Here is a 20,785-nt window from a genome sequence, read left to right on the forward strand (position 1 = left end):
ATTGGGTTGTCTTTTTATTATTGAAAAGCTTGAATTTTTCATGACTATTCAGCTGAACTTTAAAACTCAGCCCCAGTAGGAATTGGTTAGACGTCTCCAATTTTGTATCTCTCCCCAGGAAACAGAACGCCATTCTGGGAGAATTCCAGCCCCTAAAATTGTGGTTCTTAATCTCTTTTTGGCTCACAGATATCTCTGGAAGTCTGGTAGGAATTATGGATCCTCTCCCTGCATTTAATATCAGGGAGTTCCTGGACCTTCCACTATTCAAGCTTTGCCTTAACTAGTTTCTTTTCATAAGAAGCGTATAAACCTACTTCTGATTGGGTTGTCAAATCATTTGAACTTGGCCTTAATGGGCAATGTTAGTTTCCCAAATTCTAGGTTCCCACAGAAAGAAAGAGTGAACTGTTGTTCAAATGATTAAAACTGCACAGTGGAGAACAGCTTTTTATAGGAGATTGCTTTTATAGATGATTGCAGTCCATCATGCCTCTAAATTTTCCCTTTTCATTAAGCCAGGCTACAAGAGCTTCACGCTGTCATGTTGGTGACTTCTGAAACCTGGTTCCTCAGTTGCACTTCAGCATTATGCCAGCAGCCTGCACTGAAGCCCTCTGTAAGGAAGCCGTACTGATCCTCTTATTATTCAGTTACAGACCTGCTGTGGCCCACTCCCACTGCTCAGGCACACACAGAGTACTTCTCTTGAACCCATGGTGTGTTTCGATTTTGTAATAATTAACAAAGAATAATTTAATTATGTACTTAAGTAATAAATAATAATGTTTTCTCCTCTGCTTTGGCCTTTAAGAAGCTCAGAGGTAGTGCTGCTGCCTGCCTCTAACAACCAGGCTGGACTAGCTGCTCCTCTGTGACCAGCGTTCACGGCCCTCACTTGTCCTTTGGCCCAATCCCACCATTTTTTCCTTTTAGATGCATTTTTGCATTTTTGCACACTATTTCAATCTGCTTCTAGAACAAGTCAACACGTTTCTTTTTCTAACCTTGCCATTCTGCACCTTATGTTGTGCACTTCATGAAGTGCTGTGCATGACAACTGTTTACTCGCTGTATGTTCTCAACGACAGAGCTGACTCTGTAGTTATCTTTCTTACCTGTAACTTTTAGGTTTTGGTCTCAAGGGCATTTTGCAAACAGACCGCCATCACCTATAGTTTGCCTGGTGTCACACGTCTGTGTATGAAAAGGAAGACAGAATTTTTTGCAGCTAAACTGACATAATCAAAATACAGAGCATGGTATTGTTTCTATTCCACAAGATACTCCCATAATTTTACTGGATCAGGCACTGTTCTAAGTGCTTCACAAACACTATGAAGTAGATACGATTTTTATCTCCCCCACTTTACAGATGAGAAAACTAAGGCCTTGAGAGGTTATTAATCTGCTCAAGGTCACGGGCCTAGTAAGTGGCAGAGCAAGGATTCAGAACAGGGTTGTGTGCCTGCAGAGACCACACTCTCTACCCCCAGGTGCTGTTAGAAAGCCAAGCCACTTAAATCCTTCCTGTCACATGGGAACAACGACACCCACTGCCTCCTAGACTTGTTGAAATCAAGAGGCTCCATGGAAAGGTCATGTCCAACCCATAGTGGGAATTCATCTTTGTCTTCTTCAGCTAAAATCTGCATAGAAATCCAGACACAACTTCACGAGGATCCAGGCCAAGAAGAATAACTCACCCAAGAAAATGTCATCTGAAAACCCACAACCAGACGACAACACCCTTATCTTTTCAGCTAATTCGGGCACCCCACTCCCTGGGAGGTTTTGTAAAATGTATATGAAGAAACTAACTCAAATTTAATTTTGACACATTTTAATATTTGGCATCTTTTTGAAGAATAAAGTTAAGAGATTAAATTACAATTAAATGTTCTGACAAATTCAATCAGTTAACGATTTCAACTTAAAACAACACAGTACTGTATGAATGTAAGAAAATGCATAGCACCTCATGTCTCCTTATTTCCAGCAACTACAGTCTGCCATTGTTTCTCCTAGTCAACAGTAGTATGAACATTCCATAAGCTTGGGGCAGTCTTAAGACTCAGAATCCCCTCATAATAGTCCATATTGGTACAGTATTTTCAGAGTCTACAAAGCCCTTTCAGAAGCACCTTTTCAGTAAATCCACTAAACCCCATGAAGTATGATCCATTTTACAATGAAACCTAGAATGGTGGTGATCTTCATCCACCTAGTACTTGCTTAGTATGTACTATGTTAGGCAACCTGCGGACTGAGGACGGCCCCTGCTTTTGAGTTTTCAGTTCAGTGGGAGAGACACAGAAATTGAGGAGGAAGCACAGGGCGGTTTGAGCTTTGAGAGATGCACACACAGAGCGCCGTGAGAAACAAGGAGGCCCCTTCCCTGGGATGTGTGTGGGAAAGCTTTGCCAAGCAAGGTACTGGGGCACAGGCCAGGAGGTATGTGGGAAGAGGGGCTGACCAAAGTGTTGGCAGCATGTACGAAGCAAAAACAGTGGCATCTGAGGAGAGACATTTATTCCCTGGTTTCTGAACTACTTGAGTAGCTCCAAGTGCGGGGCTTGTGTGGAGAGATGAGGGCCCCCAGACAGCAAAGTCCTTCCCCTCAAGGAGCTTGATTCTAAAGGCAGAAGTGACAATAAAAACACAAATCAAGTGATGGGAGGGCTGCAGAGTGCTGAGTACTGTGAAGGCAATAACTCTGGGCAGGGAGCAAGAGAACCTGGGAGAAGTGGATTTTGGAGACGGCAGTCAGGGAGGATTTGGAGAAAGCACCTAACATGCGTGAAAGAATGGGAGTCCAGGTAAACAGCAAGTGCAACGACCTGCACAGGTTAAGGCTGGCAGCTCTCAAAAAACAGAAAGGAGGCCAGGGAGGCTGGAGCACAGGAAGGACAGTGATGGAGTGGGTGATGGAGGTGGGCATGGAGTATTGCGGGTCTTATGGGAGATGACAAGCAACTCACATTTAAACTTAGTGGAACACGGAGCCTTTGCAGGATTGGAAGGGAGGTAGCAGGGACACTGTTTAATTTACATTTCTAAAGGATAACTTAGGAGGCATTATGGAGAATGAATTATTGAGTCAGGAGTAGGAATAATAACAATTAGGAGGTACTGCTGGAATCTAGGTGAGAGACTGGGTGGCAGGCACGAGGAGAGAAATGGCTGGGTCTGAGACAGCAGGCGGAACTGACAGGACCTCCCAAAGGCTTAGATACAGAGGGTGCGGGTAAGGAAGAAATTAAGGAATAACTCCCAGCAACTGGCACACGATGCCACCCTGACATGGAATCTAAGCAACAGGGCCATTCAAGAGCTCTCGGAAATCTTCAGCCTAAGGTTCTTATCAGACATTCAAGTGAAGATAGTCTAAGGCAGGAGCTCTGCGGAGAGGTCAAAGGGGTCACTGGCCTACAGACAGAATTAAAAGCTTAAAAGTTGAATGCAGTAGTCTAGGGAAAGAGCATGTTGAGTGAGAAAACTCACACCGAAGTCCTAGCAGAGGCCTTTAGTAGAGGAAAATTCAGAAGAGTAGAATCAGATGGAATAAGTAGGAGTGTCAGGTCAGAGAAACCAAGAGACGGTGAGGGGGGAGACCAAGCGTGTGAAATGATGCTCAGAAATGACAAAGTCACTGGCGACCTCCAGGCCAGGAGAGAAGTTTCATGGTGGGGAGGGAGGTGGGCTTAGAGAGGATTAAGTTAAGAAAATAATGGGACGCATCTATTATCTTTGACAAAGGAAGCAAGAAAATACAATGGAGAAAAGATAGCCTCTTCAATAAGTGGTGCTGGGAAAACTGGACAGCTACATGCAAAAGAATGAAATTAGAGGCGCTCATTTAACATGCTAGTAAAGTTGTGTTCAAAATCTTCAAGTGAGCCTTCAACATGAATCGATAACTTCCAGATGTACAAGCTGGATTTAGAAAAGGCAGAGGAATCAGAGATCAAATTGCCAACATCTGTTGGATCGTAGAAAAAGCAACGGAATTCCAGAAAAACATCTACTTTTGCTTCATTGACTATGCTAAAGCCTTAGATGTCTGGATCACAACAAACTGTGGAAAATTCTTCAAGAGACAGGACTAACAGATCACCTTATCTGCCTCCTGAGAAACCTATATGCAGGTCAAGAAGCAACAGTTACAATCAGACAACGGACTAGTTCCAAATTGGGAAAGGAGTCCATCAAGGCTGTATATTGTCACCCTGCTTATTTAACTGATATGCAGAGCACATCATGTGAAATGCTGGGCTGGATGAAGCACAAGCTGGAATCAAAATTTCCAGGAAAAATATCAACAACCTCAGATATACAGATGAAACCACTCTACTGGCAGAAGGTAAAGAGGAACTAAAGAGCTTCCTGATGAGAGTCAAAGAGGAGTGAAAAAGCTGGCTTAAAACTCAACATTCAAAAAACAAAGTTCATGGCATCCAGTCCCATCACTTCATGGTGAATAGATGGGGAAATGGTGGAAACAGTGACAAACTTTATTTTCTTGGGCTCCAAAACCACTGTAGATTAGGACTGCAATCATGATATTAAGAGATGCTTGCTCCTTGGAAGAAAAGCTATGACAAACCTAGACAGTGTATTAAAAAGCAGAAACATCACTTTGCTGACAAACGTCCACATAGTCAAAGCTATATGGATGTGAGAACTGGACCATAAAGAAGGCTGAGCACTGAAGAATTGATGCTTTTGAATTGTTGTGCTGGAGAACTCTTGAGAGTCCCTTGGACAACAAAGAGATCAAACCAGTCAACCCTAAAGGAAATCAACCCTGAATATTCATTGGAAGCACTGATGCTGAAGCTCCAATACTTTGGCCACCTGATGCAAACAGCCAACTCACTGGAAAAGATGCCGATGATGGGAAAGACTGAGGACAGAAAGAGAAGGGAGAAACAGAGGATAAGATGGTTAGATGGCATCACTGACTCAAGGGACACGAATCTGAGCAAATTCTGGGAGATAGTTAAAAACAGGGAAGCCTGGCATGCTGTAGTCTATGGGGTCACAAAAAGTCAGACACAACTTAAAGTGACTGAACAATAACAGAACACTTCCTAATACCATACACAAAATAAAATCAAAATGGATTAAAGACCTAAATGTAAGGCCAGCAACTATAAAACTCTTAGAGGAAAACATGGGCAGAACACTCTTTCACATAAATCACAGCAATATCCTTTTTGACTTAGAGTAATAGAAATAAAAACAAAAATAAACAAGTGGGTCCTAATTAAACTTAAAAGCTTTTGCACAGCAAAGGAAACTATAAACAAGATGAAAAGACAACCCTCAGAATGGGAGAAAATAATTGCAAATGAAAACAACCGACAGAGGATTAATCTCCAAAATCTACAAGCAGCTCATGCAGCTCAATAACAGAAAAAACAAACAACTCAATGAAAAAATGGGCAGAAGACCCACACAGACATTTCTCCACAGAAGACATACTGACGGCCAACAAATACATGAAAAGATGACCAACATCGCTCATTACTAGAGAAATGCAAATCAAAACCACAATGAAGTTATCACCTCACACTGGTCAGAATGAACATCATCAAAAAAGTCTACAAACAATAAGTGCTGGAGAGGGTGTAGAGAAAAGGAACACTCTTGCACTGTTGGTGGGAATGCGCACTGATACAGCCACTATGGAGAACAGTACGGAGATTCCTTTAAAAACTAGGAATAAAACTACCATGCATGCACGTGTGCAAGTCACTTCAGTCGTGTCCAAATCTTTGCAACCCCATGGACTGTAGCCTGCCAGGCTCCTCTGTCCATGGGGATTCTCCAGGCAAGAGTACCGGAGTGGGCTGCCATGGTCTCCTCCAGGGCATCTTCCTTACCAGGGATCAAACCCACATCTCTTATATCTCCTACACTGGCAGGCAGGTTCTTTACAACTAGTGCCACCTGGGAAGCCCAAGCTACCATATGACCCAGCAATCCCACTACCTGAGCATATACCCTGAGGAAACCATAACTGAAAGAGATACACATACCCCAGTGTTCACTGCAGCACTATTTACAGTAGTTTAGTAGGATAAGGAGCCAACCTAGATGTCTAATGACAGATGAATGGATAAAGAAGTTGTGGTACACATAAACAATGGAATATTACACAGCCATAAAAAGGAACGCATTTGAGTTAGTTGCAGTGAGGTAGATGAATCTATAGCCTGCTCTACAGAGTGAAGTCAGTCAGAAAAACAAATATAGTATATTAACACATATATATGGAACTAGAAAAATGGTACTGATGAATTCTTTTGCAGGACAGGAACAGAGACACAGATGAAGAGAATGGACTTGCAGACAGTTTGGGGGAGGAGAGGGTGGGATGAACTGAGAGAGCAGCACTGAAACATACACATGACCACGTATATAGGTGGCTAATGGGGAGTTGCTGTGTAACACAGGGAGCTCAACTCTGTACTCTGTGACAGCCTGGAGGCGTGGGACGAGATGGGGAATGGGAGAGAGGTTCAAGAGGGAGGGGACACACGTGTACTTATGGCTGATTCACTTGTTGTATGACAGAAACCAACACAACATTTTGAAGCCATTACCCTCCAATTAAAAATAAATTAAAAAAAAAGAGATGGCAGTGGCCACAGTCACTGCAGACAATTCTCGCCAGAGACATGAGTGTGAAGGGGAGCAGGTATGCGGAGCAGGAGGGAGGATGTGCAACTGAGGTTTTGTTTTGCTTTAAAGAAAGGAGAAATAACAGGACGTTTGCTTGCTGATGGGAAAGATCCACAGAGAGGGCTGGTCACAGGAGCCCCATCTTCTGACAAGAGCCCTCCATCTCGCCTTCTGGTCTCTGGTTGCACATTCCAGCTCCTCTGCTGGATCTAACCACACGATGCTCGTGTGCTGGTGTCCTTCGGCCCCAAGTTCTGCTCTTCTCTCTCCTTGCCTGCCTCCTCCAGATCTCCACAGCTTCAAATGCTTCTGCACCTTGACATCTTTGTCTCCCGTCAAACCTCTCCTCAGAAATGCAGATGCCGAGATTTCTACTGAGTGTCCCCAGGCTCCCACACTAACCCAGCCCCAGGCCCAGCTCCCACCTCTTTCCCACATCTGTCTTTTGAATAGGAGAGGGCTTCCTGTCAAACTTCTCCAGCCCCTTCACATAATTCCACCTAGCCTTGCACATTACCAGCCCAACTGACTAATGAGGAGCAAAACCAGTATAAAACCCAGCAAAATCTGGATCACTCTGCCTCTGAGATCCATGCTTCCACTACACACACTGCTCCCAAAGAAATTTCCTACAGTTACTTTATTTCCAACATGCATCATAAAATCTTTAATTAGTCTACAGCTATTACACTTAAGTCAGCAAGAGAAAGTATTACTTTATGATAATAAATATTAATATGAGAAAAAAGTCTAGCAAAGTGGTTTATTTACATGTTATTGCTGGAAAAAGTCCTTTAAACAAGACAGTGCAGAGAAAACACCTTAGAGCTAAGTATCAGCTTTTCAGATTCGTCATGGCAGCTTTAGTACATCTCATTTTTATGGTTTCTATATAGTCACATGTTCAGGCTTTCAAAGAGCTGCTACTTCATGATGACAGTAACTCTTCAGTGTTTATTTTTATTTCCAAGTTTGTGATTTTTAGGTGGCTACTTTAGGACTGTGAATTGTTTCACCGTCTTCTCACTTTCTCGCTTTAGTTCTTCGATGTGAGCATCTAGGCGCTCTAGGATGTGATGAGACCTCAGCTCTTCCTCTTCCAAAAATCTTGTGGCTATTGAACCAAGAGGAGACAGAGGCAAGGGACACTAGAAGAGAAACACATTTTGACATATGTAAGTTGGACAGTATATTTCTAAGACACAGTATTCATGATATTTTCTAACTACCAATATCAAAAGGGGAATGTTTTCCTCTGACAAGATACTGTTTTTATCCTAATGATAATAATAGTTTAAAAAAAAATTTCCACAAAAATTAACACAGATCTCTTCCTTTCTGACAGTTATGTAAGTGTGAAGTGTCATATAAATATATTAGTTACGCATTTGAAGACTTTCAGAGCCTTCTATACGCTAGAAGAGATATACTTAATGCCTATTTATTTCAAACTTATTTATAAAAATCTGAATGTTACTTTTTAAAGCATAGAAAATCTACCTGTAATAAATTAGATACCAGGTAAAAATCAATATTTTCCTTCCTCCAAAATTTGAGTCTACAGCCCCTTGTCTGAATTCACTGGTTTCAGAATTTAGATGTACCCTATTTAGTTGACCCTTATCTGCAGTAGTTATTTTCTATAACGTCATCTCAAACACTGAATTAATGAATATTGAAACACTGCTTTTATGGGAAACAAACACATACACACAAACTTCACATAGATTATAATCCTAACTCCTAAAAATAACTCACCAGGTAGATTCTGTTTGCTTTATTTCACAAAAAACAAGGCTCACAGTGTTTGGTGACTTGCCTGAGGCCACCCCATTAAGGGGGGCCAAAGCTGGGGTTCAAACCCTCATCAAGCCCAGCATCTGAGCTTCGTGCACTGTACTGCCCATGAGTGGCTCTATCTTCTGGGCCTCTCAGCACAAGAGCTGAGACAAGAGGGTAACGTACCACCTTGGCAGACCTTAGCTGGAAACGTGCAAGTCCAGTGACTCACATTTTGTCCAGCTCTGCCATGTTCATGGATAACTGTGGAAGTGCTAATGAGTTCTACTTACAGGTAACAAATAGTTTAGCAAGTAGATGAATTCACAAATATAGAATACATGACCTATGATGAGTCTGAGGTAACATCCCATCATCAAACACATTGGTATTTCTGACATAAAATGTTAGGTGGGATCAATCAACATTTTATCACATCATATCAGTTCAGGCCAGGTCAGGTCTTAGTGCCAAACTTAGAAAGAAAGTTAGTCATCAGGTCTTTTTTGGATTTCAGAATTACATATATAGTACGTTTATTTCAACAACTAAAAGAGGACTCATATGGACTTGTTGGCACATTAAAAAGTCAAAAGTACTGAACTTTCACAGATACAGGACCATCAGGGTGATGAGAATGAATGGCCAGAGGTGAGTGCTTCAGCACAGAAGGCAAAAACAAGGATGTAGAGGAGTTCTCATATCTGCTGCAGGAACAAGGGGCCAGCCCTGTCAAAGGGCAGCGTCTGCCACCAGGGCCCTGCGGGGCGGCACCTGGTCTATGGTCTATAACAGACACATCAGCTGCCATTACTTCCTCTGCCTCGACCCACTCTTTCCCTTTCCAGCCATTCCTTTTCTCCTTCACCACTATCTACGCCCCAGGACTATCTTGGCAGGCAGAGAGATTCCTTGAACCAATCATTTCCAATACAAAGGTGACCCTCTCTGAAAAAGGCAGGAAGGGAATTTTCAATTTTGGCTAAAAATAAATGAATCCCTATAACTTATATTTAATAAGACACATTTTGAAAAGTACTCGTGGCTGAAGTCTTCACAAGCAAAATCTTAGGACAGAAATACATGAGAATAACAAAGGGTACTTAAGAGAAAGAACCAGTAAGGAGACAGAAAAAAAAAAAAAAAAACCTTATGACTTAAAATAAAACAATAAAATCAAACTAAACACACTTAATAAACTAGTAAGATCAGAAAGTGTCCATACCGAAGATGTAAAGTCTTCTGGGTCATTTATACTCTCAGAGACAGTGTCAGAAAAGTTGGTTTCATTTGTATCTAGCACTGAAGGCAGAGAGTTAGTTTTGCACAGAAAGTTAGATGGCAGAGAGACAGTGGAGCAGCAGGAGCTGATCTGATGGCTCGGGGGGCTGAAGCCTCGGGACAGGGACACAGGCTCTATGCTATCCAACTCTTGTCCTTGTGGAGAATGAAGACCTGCTTTGTAGGGCTCAGCCTTCATCCCATCATGCCTGTGCTGGCCATGGGCTGGCCTGGATAGCAGATTAGAAAATAAAGCAGATAAACACTGTAGCAATTTTCCTCCTTTAAAGAAACAGACTTATTGTTGGAAGTTCAATAAAAATACAGAACCAGACTAAGGAGAAGGCTATAATTTACAAAATCAGAAGCCTGTTCAGACCAGGCATTCTTTTCATCACCCTGGCCCCAAATACCAATCCCCATGACCACGTTCCTGCCCCCACAGACAAGTAAGCTATCTGAGTGCCCTAGTGGGGTTGGTGGTAGGACAGAGGGGAGCACTGTGCAGACAGAAGTCCCTTATCTTTACCTGGGGGTGAGGTGGGAGTGGTAGAGAGGGTGTCAGCAAAGGTTCCTGGTAGTAAAACATGTAAGAGCTGAAGCCGGGTGGTTTTTCATTGAATGCTGATGTTTTAGGCAACAATCTATTATTAGTTCACCAAAAATACAAAAGAAGCTTTTTATAAAAAGCTAACTTCCACTTCTTATGGGACAAGTGAAGCTAGAAAGGTGGGAAGCAGCGTAACAAAACTCAGGGGAATTAGGCTGTTATTCTCACCTACATCTAGACATGAAAGTGATATATAACCCCCTGCATTTTTTAACCTAACAGTTTTACTTGTACACACTGTACTTCAGAATTAAATATAGGGTCCTTTGATAAAGATTTAATTTCTATAAATTGGAAATTATTCTCAAAGAAATGAGCATTACATAATAAAGATACAAATTTTAAATAAACTATGAAGAAAATTTACTTGAACTCTGTATTCTTGAACTCAGGTACTCTGCTGTATGTTGGTTTAAAGATCCTGTCCCGGTTTTTTTTGCATATCTGAGTAGAAATCTCCAGCTGACCTTTGGTATCCATCAAATCTTTCTGTAGTTGTTGATTTTCAGATACTAATTTATTTAATGCCTCAATATAATTTTCCTGGAGGTCTGCTAGTGAAATCTCTTTTGCCTAATAAAAAGAACAGAGGCACTTAATTTGTAAAAGAATACTTGTGATCTGTGATACTGCTGGTGGAAAATTACTTTTAGCTGTGACTAGTTAATCTATGGTTTTACTTAGGAAAAAGTATAGATCTGATTTTGGCACCTTAAAAAAAAAAAAAGGATGTATTTCTTACAGTTAATGGGGTAGGAGCACAATGGGCTTCCCTGATGTGTGAAGGAATATCCAAGGAGCTGGAGGAAGGCTGGAACTAGGATGGAAAAAAGCTACAAATGAGAATCAAATACAGACAAAAAGAAAGAAAACAGTAACCATGAATTCTTTAAGAAAAGAGAAAGTTGAGCTTAGTGAAATAAATCAGACAGAGAAATACAAAGACTATGTCATCACTTATATGTGGAAACCAGAATATAAAACAAATGGATACTACAAAACAGAACAGACTCACAGACACAGAGAATGGTGACCAACGGGGAGCGGAGGGGGCGTGGCCAGACAGGGGAGGGGCGTGAGAGGCACAACTACTATGTATCAAATAAATGAGCTACAAGGACGTATTACACAGCAGACGACACAGCCATCATTTTATAATAACTTTAAACAGTATAATCTATAAAAATATGGAATAACTATGCTGTACACTTTGATATAATATTGTAACTATACAACTATAGTTTAACTTAAAAAAAAAGGAAAAGACAGAGACAGAAGGTTGAATAGCCCCACAATACCTGTGGGAGACAATCAAGAGACCTATTTCAAAGAAAGAAATCTGAACATAAGGTTCTGAAAAGGAATTTTGACTGGCATGGACAACTTTTAAATAAATAACTCTCTGGTCTTGGAAACTTTTACATAATGTTGTACCTATTCCGGTATGTGAGATTGATTTTGACATGATAAGTCAGTATTCAACAAGGATGACGTACGAATTACTACTCTGATATGGTCTGAATTCTGTGATTATAAATTCTACTGCTCTTCAATTCTAGGTGTTTCCTAGTAATACAGTACCTAAAAAAACAGAAGTCTGGACCATTTTTTCCTAATGACAAAATATTTTCATTAGCATTCTGAAAAATTATGGTTATCTTCTTTGGAATTTAATACAATGTTTAGCTTGCCCTTTTCCATAAAGAATTTTTTGAAAATAAGCTGGTCAAGTAGTTTTACAAACACAATTTACCTAACAAAAAAATAAAGCTTAAAATACAACCATTTAACTATCTGTACTAGTAGTGACAATAAGTTATAAAATCTTTCAGGAAGTTGTTGACAGATAAAATCTCAAAAAGAAAAATCTGCAGGACATAGAAGTTAAACTATGAACTACTGGCAACTTTTATTTTCACTGTGGTAAATAATTTATCAGAGCTATTGCTCTCATTACAAAGCTCATTAGATACTTTTATTAAGAGTTATTTAGCCAAAATTATTCATTTGTAAAAGTAATATCACCTTCCTAGGATGGTAAATGCAAAATGGAACTTTCTAATAATTGTTCTTAATATATACATCATGTTTATACTGTAACTTAACTGCTGACATGATCCTCAACAGCCAGAGTTTGATATCTGATGTCATTAAAGATATCTTTTAGAAGAAGATAATGTTTGCTTTTTCCAGGAAGGCATCATTTAAATTTTTCTCAAATTTACTATTTTATTAACAATAATTACAAGCAAATGAATGTGAAAGGTAATATAAAAAGTGCATAGCAAGCACACACCTGGCTGTGTGAAGAAAGAACATCCCTACCACTGTTGGAGGTTTCAGAAGAAATTAAGGCAATGGCACCCCACTCCAGTATTCTTGCCTGGAGAATCCCATGGACGGAGCAGCCAGGTGGGATGCGGTCCATGGGGTCACAAAGAGTCAGACACAAATGAGCGACTTCACTTTCACTTTTCACTTTCATGCATTGGAGAAGGAAATGGCAACCCACTCCAGTATTCTTGCCTGGAGAATCCCAGGGACAGAGGACCTGGTGGGCTGCCATCTATGGGGTCGCACAGAGCTGGACACGACTGAAGCAACTAAGCAGCAGCAGCAGCAAGCTGAACACAATCTCTGGCCATAGTCTGGGTTAAGCACTTCTGAGAGTTCCCAACTCTTAAATATGAACAGGTAATCACACTACATAAGATAAAAGTCTCAATCAGCTATTTCCAAAGCCTGAGCAGTGACAGACTTTATTTTCTTGGGCTCCAAAATCACTGCAAATGTTGACTGCAGCCATGAAATTAAAAGATGCTTGCTCTTTGGAAGAGAAGTTATGACCAACCAAGACAGCATATCAAAAAGCAGAGACATTATTTTGCCAACAAAGGTTCATCTAGTCAAAGCTATGGTTTTTCCAGAAGTCATGCACAGACGTGAGAGTTGGACCATAAAGAAAGCTGAGCACTGAAGAAATGATGCTTTTGAACTGTGGTGTTGGAGACTCTTGAGAGTCCCCTGGACTGCAAGGAGATTCAACCAGTCAACCCTAAAGGAAATCAGTCCTGAATACTCACTGGAAGGACTGTTGCTGAAGTTGAAGCTCCAATACTTTGACCACCTGATGTGAAGAACTGACTCACTGGAAAAGACCCTGGGAAAGATGTGCTGGGAAAGACTGAAGGCAGGAGGAGAAGGCGACGACAGAGGATGAGATGGTTGGATGGCATCACCAACCAGATGGACATGACTTTGAGCAAGCCTGGGAATTGGTGGACAGGGAAGACTGGCATGCTGCAGTGCATGGGGTCACATAGAATCACCCACAACTGAACTGAACTGAAATCCTGAGCCTTTTGAAGACTCTGTGGTGCAAATCAGGTTCTTCGTTTTCTCCACCACTAGCTTAGTATTGCTTATCAAGGTGTATAAAGTCGTTTTCCTTCCTTCCTTTCTTCTTTCCTTCCTTCCATCCACCTTCCCCCTTACAAAATACTTAGCTGTTGTCTCCACTCCTACTTTTTCCATCCTCGTAGGTTTGCTTTAAAAAACAAAGTCCTTTCACTTTAGTTTTAGAGGGATTTGACGAGGGAGCATATGTTCATTTGCCACATTAAATGACGGCATAACATTTCCTAGTAAAGAAAATCATGAAACCATCCCTCTACAGACTAACATTTACATTTTTTCAAAATTTTGGATACTGCAAACAACACTGAAATGACCGTTTTCATGCATTTGCTTCTCCAGGATGGGTTCTTTGGGAATGCAAACTGATGACAAAAGGAGAACAATTCAGCAATGACAACCAAAATCAGAAACGCACATGACTCAGGACTTTATGGACTGCATGTATTTACATTTGGTTTAATGGACATTGCTAAACTGCCCTCCAGAATGGCTGTGTCAATTTACTTTCTCATTAACAGAGCACTAAAGGGCCTGTTGCTCTATATCCCTGCCAACACTGGTTGTATCAGTTTTTAAAAAATCACTGTCAAGTCAATAAACAAAAGAATATTTATTTCTTTTGTTTATTAAGGGATGTAACTGCTTTTCTTCTTGGTTGAATTTCTGCATTACTTCTATGATTATCTATTTATGGACTCTGTAGATCACAACAAACTGTGAAAAATTCTTCAAGAGATGGGAATACCAGGTCACCTTACCTGCCCCCTGAGAAACCTGTATGCAGGTCAAGAAGCAACAGTTAGAACCAAACATGGAACAACAAACTGGTTCTAAATTGGGAAAGGAGTATGTCAAGGCTATATATTGTCACCCTGCTTATTTAACTTATATGCAGAGTACTTCATGAGAAATGCTGGGCTGGAGAAGCACAAGCTGGAATCAAGATGGCTGGGAGAAATATCAATAACCTCAGATATGCAGGCTTAAAAGTCAACATTCAAAAAACTAAGATCATGGCATCCGGTCCCATCACTTCATGGCAAATAGATGGGGAAACAATGGAAACAGTGACACACTTTATTTTCTTGGGCTCCAAAATCACTGCAGATGGTGACTGCAGCCATGAAATTAAAATACACTTGCTCCCTGGAAGAAAAGCTATGACCAGCCTAAACAGCATAATAAAAAGCAGAGACATTACTTTGCTGACAAAGGTCCATGTAGTCAAAGCTATGGTTTTACCAATAGTTGTATATGGATGTGAGAGTTGGACTATAAAGAAAGCTGAGTGCCAAAGAATTGATGCTTTTGAACTGTGGTGTTGGAGAAGACTCTTGAGAGTCCCTTCGACTGCAAGGAGATCCAACCAGTCAACCCTAAAGGAAATCAGTTCTGAATACTCATTGGCAGGATTGATACTGAAGCTGAAACTCTAATACTTTGGCCACCTGATGCGAAGAACTGACTCATTTGAAAAGACCCTGATGCTGGGAAAAATTGAAGGCAGGAAGAGAAGGGGACGACAGAGGATGAAATGGTTGGATGGCATCACCGACTCAATGCACATTAGCTTGAACAAGCTCTGGGAATTGGTAATAGACAGGGAATCCTGGCATGCTGCAGTCCATGGGGTCTCAAAGAGTCAGACACCACTGAGTGACTGAACTGTACTGAACTGAACCTATTTTCCTACTAGATCCAATGACTGTATTATATTTATAAGGCCTTATATATTAATATTTTATATTAACCTTTTGTCTGTTAACCGATTGTTTTCCTCTAGTCAATCAGTCTTTTAAATGGGGCCTTTTGTAATCCAGAAATTTTATATTTTTATGTTGTAGAATTCTTTACGTTGTAAAATTATTTGTGGTTGCAAGATGCTAAGAGAGTCTCACCCTCTCAAAAGATTATAAAAATGGTTCCCTGTATTTTCTTTTAGCTGAAATAAAGTATTCGTGTAGTGTTTTACGTGTTCTTCCACCCCAGCCTCCACAATCCTTGAGAGTGAAACTAAAACTACTTAGGAGCCAACAGGGGCATTGTACAACCACGAATTTTTGGAGGCATAGACTCTCCAGAAAAACAGAAAAAAAGAATTTCTAAAATCTCTGGGCATTTGACCTATATCAAGAAAAGAGGAGTAAGAAACAGACGGGTTATTTTGCAAAAATAACAATTTTATAACAAAACAGTTAAAAGAGGACCCACACAGTTGGTAACTCTGTTAGCTAATCCTGTTCTTTGGTTTCATAGAAGCTTGCTTACATTTCTTATCCTCCCTACTGGATTACCCTCAGTCTTGTAAAGACAAGAATCTTATTCATCCTTGTATCTATTACATCATCTACTAAATACTTTGAGCATAAAAGATTCTAGAATATTTGATTAAATGAAGTGTATTTTCTCTAGTGGCTCAGACGGTAAAGAATCTGCCTGCAATGCAGGAGATATGGCTTTGATCTCTGAGTTGGGAAGATCCCCTGGAGAAGGGAATGGCTACCCATTCCAGTATTTTTGCCTGGAGAATCCCATGGACAGAGGAGCCTGGAGGGCTATAGTTCATGGGGTCGCAGAGTCAGATACAACCAAGTGACTAACAGTTTCACTTAACACTTTTACCTTGTAGAAATATATTTAAAACAAAAATACTTAAAAGATGACATACTTTACAATGAAAAGACTGTGAAAATAGTAATTACAGTAATAATAACAGCATTAAATATTTATTATATATCTACTAAATGCCAGACACTATGCTAAACCCTTTATATATATTCTATTTTACATGCATTTTTATCACATATAATATTTTTTTAAATCTTCCAGTTGCTGAAGAGTCATATTTTGCTCACTCCTATCACAGTCTTCTTTTTGAGAAAGTTTTTGCAGAAGGATTATTTCATAGTTTGATCTTAGCTTTCTCTACAATATCAGTATTTACAAAGTAATTTCTTTTAAGGCTTGTATAGCAGAAAAGCAAGTTTCTATATATGTATATATATAGTTTCTATATATGTTTACCTCATGTAAACCCAATTCCAATTTCATCACCATTTCAGAAAGATGACGATTTTCTAACTTGAGTGATTCCAGCTGACCCAACATCTCCTGAGAAGGGAAAAGTAGAAAAAAAGAAATAAATGTAATGAATAAATCAAATCCATCTTAAAAATTTTTTCTATATATAATTTTCATTAGGTGAAGTTACATTCTTCATTCATATATACAAATACTTTCTAAAACATTTTTTGAAGAGGTGTTTCAACATGAATTTGTATGCATGCAATTAAGAGTATTATTCTAAACAGATCAATCCAGGCACTGCTGACTCCCTGGCAACTCCTCTTCCTGGCCTCTGCCTCCAGCATCTTGTAATCTGCACTCCTTTCAAGTAGCTTATTCCTACTTGAAGATTCCTGCCTTCCTTGGCTTCCTGCTTCTTTTCTGAAAACTATCTGGTTTTCTTCCTTATTGTCTCTTTCCTTTTTACATCATTCTGGCACCTTTTTACTCTAAATGAGTAGTTTCCTAAGTTGGGTTCAAGTCTCTCCTCTTCACACTCTATGCCTTCTCCTTACAATATCTAAGTCTCTTGGGGTTTCAAATGCCAACTTCATGTAAAAACTTCCACGGCTAAATGTCTTACCTTGATTTTAATCTTGCACTCCAGGCCTTCTGTGGAACTTAGATATTTCCATATGAAAGTCCAGCTTTTATCTCAAACCAGTGCCCATCTGCCAGCTTCCCCATTTTGTGTAATATTCATACAAATTCATTATCCTCCCCAAACCTGCTCCTTATCTTTTCTGTATTTCATTAAAGAGCACCTCTCTCTAATCAGTTGCCCAAACTGAAATCCTAGTGACATCCTTCCCTAACTCTGTCTAACTCACTCTCCCTGTCCAGTCAAATACAAAGTCTAGTCAGTCTTACCAGGCAAGTATCTCCAGAATGATCCATTTCCCTGGGTCTCCCCTGCGCAGTGCTCAGGCCACCATCTCACTGCTGTGACAGCATCTGAGTGGTCTCTCTGCTTCCTTCTTATTCTCCATACAACCACAGATACTTTTTGCTCCTGTTTAACCCATTCTCTACAGATCCCAAGATAACATGAAAACCCCCGCACAGGGCAGGTGGGCCTTTCAGGAGCTAAGCCCTGCTTTCCCATCTCACCCCTTACCACTTGTCCCACCTGCCACAGTGAACAGGTAACCGTCACCACTCACCACAGAAACAGCCCTTTCACTTGTCTGAGCTACTCTTAACTCCTGCCAATCTTCACTAGACCACTTGTTAACCAGCCTAAAGAAGGGGGTTAATAAAAATGTACTGAACTAAACACTATGCAAATTATACCTTTAATAAATTGAACCTTCAAAAACAAACTTCAAATAAAGAAAATTTTTGTTCAAGTTTCACCTTATGCTCGACTGCTTTTTCTTCTGCCTTTTGTATCTCTGCTTTGAGTCGCTTTTCCATGTCAGAGGAAGAACTTTTGGTGGAAGCAATAGTGATATCTCGCTGATGTAACTCTCGAGTTAGCTGGGAGATCTCCATCTTCATTCCTTCTAGTACAGAACTGTAACTCTGTTCAGCCTGTAAAATCTGTTCTTTCAACTGCAAAAAAATAGAAAGCATTACAAATTGAGAAAAGACATGTTAGATAGAAAAATATAATATTAATAATAGAGTAATTTTTACCTTGCCTCAAGTCATAAATTTTTCCCTAATTAAATCTGCAAAAGATTAGCAATTTACCAAGCTGCATATCTGTACTGAAGGTCAGGTGGTTATGCCCACAATTATTTATTAGATCTCCAAACAGTGAGAGACGGCTGACTCAAATGCTGAGAACCAGCATCAACGAGCCGAAGCACACATAGTCTAGAGGACAGCATTCGTTACCTTCACTCTTTCTGGTTGCAAATCTCAAAATTTGCTTATATGGTTTCCTGGTCCACAGAAGATAACAGAAAGAGAAAAAGAAAGGAGCTAGAAGTAATCTCAAAGAAGTAATAAAAAGAAATGACTCAACAAACAGGACAGCTAGGGCCACTAACACAGAGACAAATTCCACAAACTTCAAATGCCAATGAGGATATAACTACCCATAGTACAGAAGAGAACACACATCCATCACCACCTTCAGCCAGTAAGAAAATACTAAATGCCAGCTCAATTAATATGTTCATGTGTTCATGCAAGCAAGAAGGTGTGTTATCTTTTAGAAAATTTTTCATCAAGACATATTTAAAATAAAGTTGTAAAGTTCAAAGGGGGCAGCCTTCAATTATCTTGAAAATACTTAAATGGCATCCCTGAGAATGACACAGACATTCTCCTAAGCACCTTACAGGCACTCTACTCATGAGCATCACATGGCCTCTGGATGACATTTTCCTCTCATTAAAATTAACTACTATAACCTCCCAACCCACTGCTCAGTCTACAAACACGGAGGGGTTTGCACCTCTCACCTTCTTGATCTCAGCCCTGTACTCATTGTTGTGCACTTCCATCTTCTTCAGCTCTCCATATTTTTCCATTAGCTCTTGGCTCAGCTGTTTACATGTTGCACTCACAGATTCTAAGCTTTATGACAAAAATAAGGTCACATATTTAAAACAAAACAAAACCCTGAATCCCACAAGTTCAGTTATCTAACTACCCTCTTAATGACCAAGAAATAAACATCACTTTGTACCCCAAAATAAAACTCATTTCCAATTTCCATATCAGTGGAGTCAGCAAAATCCAATCCACACTTCTGGGGAGATACTTCTGACTTCTGTGTTCACCTATATACCTTCTATCTGCTTAAAATACTACTGGTTACAAAATTCTAAATGTTATAGCAACGTAGGCAATTTTTTCTCTCTAGTCGCACACGAGCTGCCATCATAACGTCAGTCTTCACCACGCTTAATTACAACCCCATCCTATACACAGCTGCCAAAATAATCATGAGTTCCCAGTCTGTCACCTTTATTTATCCCTCATCAGGGACACCATACTTCTCTTATCTCACAGCTTATATCCACTATCAAGTCGTTTTGCTTCTAAATTGCTAGGCTTTACAGTCTGCCTTGCGCCATGTGCTAAGCCTGACTTCTTTTCTTTTCACATACCACCTCCTTGGCCACACAGCACCTCCCCCTACCACCTGACAATGGACAGTCAACACCCTTCAAGAATCGAATCAGCATTTACCTGGATAGAGCCACCCCGACTCTCATTCCTCTAAATCATCTTAAAAACAGTCTACTTTCAACTGTTAGAGTTTGAATGTAGACACTTTCTAGAACTTTCACTTTAAATTGCTCTTAGGTCTTTTAATGTACATATTCTGTCTCTCAAACTACAAATTCTATAATTAAAATAATATCTTTAACCTCTCACCTCCCTTTAACCTTGTCCACCATACTCTCGGGCCCTTCATCATTTGGCTCCAGACTGTTCAATAAAGGCTTAATAACTGTTAGACTGTTCCCACACACAGCCAATTTACCAGATAAGCTATTGTTCAAAATATCACCTTGGCAATACAACAACACAAAACAATCATGTACATTCCTCCAGTTCCTGTTTCAGGGAGTATTCTGTTCAAACTGAACAATACAAATAAGCTGTCTAAAAGGGTTCCTTTTTCTACCTATCTTTTGCTATAGAAAAATAATCTTTAAAGTCATTCAGTTTTATTACTGAACAGGAGCATTTGTATCCATTTATTCCAACCTTATTTCTAAAAATCCTAGAATGCTTATTATGTGGTACTTAGTACATGACTGCTGCTGCTAAGTCACTTCAGTCGTGTCCGACTCTGTGCGACCCCATAGACGGCAGCCCACCAGGCTCTGCTGTCCCTGGGATTCTCCAGGCAAGAACACTGGAGTGGGTTGCCATTTCCTTCTCCAATGCATGAAAGTGAAAAGGGAAAGTGAAGCAGTTCAGTCATGTCCAACTCTTAGCGACATGACTACAATATGTCAAATAGAACACTGAGGT

At 40.1% G+C, this 20,785-nt stretch overlaps 1 protein-coding gene across 10 annotated transcripts in view; it reads right to left on the reverse strand.

The window, feature by feature from the left end:
• Positions 1-7,315: 7,315 nt before the first annotated feature.
• Positions 7,316-20,785, reverse strand: part of CEP63 (centrosomal protein 63) — a 73,964-nt gene continuing 60,494 nt past the window's right edge. For 4 of the 10 annotated variants that reach the window (XM_027545461.1, XM_027545471.1, XM_027545501.1 and 1 more), the window contains 6 exons: positions 19,258-19,372; positions 18,200-18,397; positions 16,802-16,888; positions 10,728-10,933; positions 9,695-9,980; positions 7,330-7,838 (listed from right to left, as the gene is read on the reverse strand). In XM_027545461.1, the coding sequence (XP_027401262.1) occupies positions 7,680-7,838; positions 9,695-9,980; positions 10,728-10,933; positions 16,802-16,888; positions 18,200-18,397; positions 19,258-19,372 (1,051 nt within the window). In that variant the 3' untranslated portion in view covers positions 7,330-7,679. Of the gene's footprint in view, positions 7,839-9,694; positions 9,981-10,727; positions 10,934-16,801; positions 16,889-18,199; positions 18,398-19,257; positions 19,373-20,785 lie in introns of all 10 variants that reach the window. The other 6 variants (XM_027545491.1, XM_027545477.1, XM_027545520.1 and 3 more) reach the window with 4 other exon arrangements.

Source organism: Bos indicus x Bos taurus, chromosome 1 (genome assembly GCF_003369695.1).
Source record: "Bos indicus x Bos taurus breed Angus x Brahman F1 hybrid chromosome 1, Bos_hybrid_MaternalHap_v2.0, whole genome shotgun sequence".
Taxonomy (NCBI): Eukaryota; Metazoa; Chordata; class Mammalia; order Artiodactyla; family Bovidae; genus Bos; species Bos indicus x Bos taurus.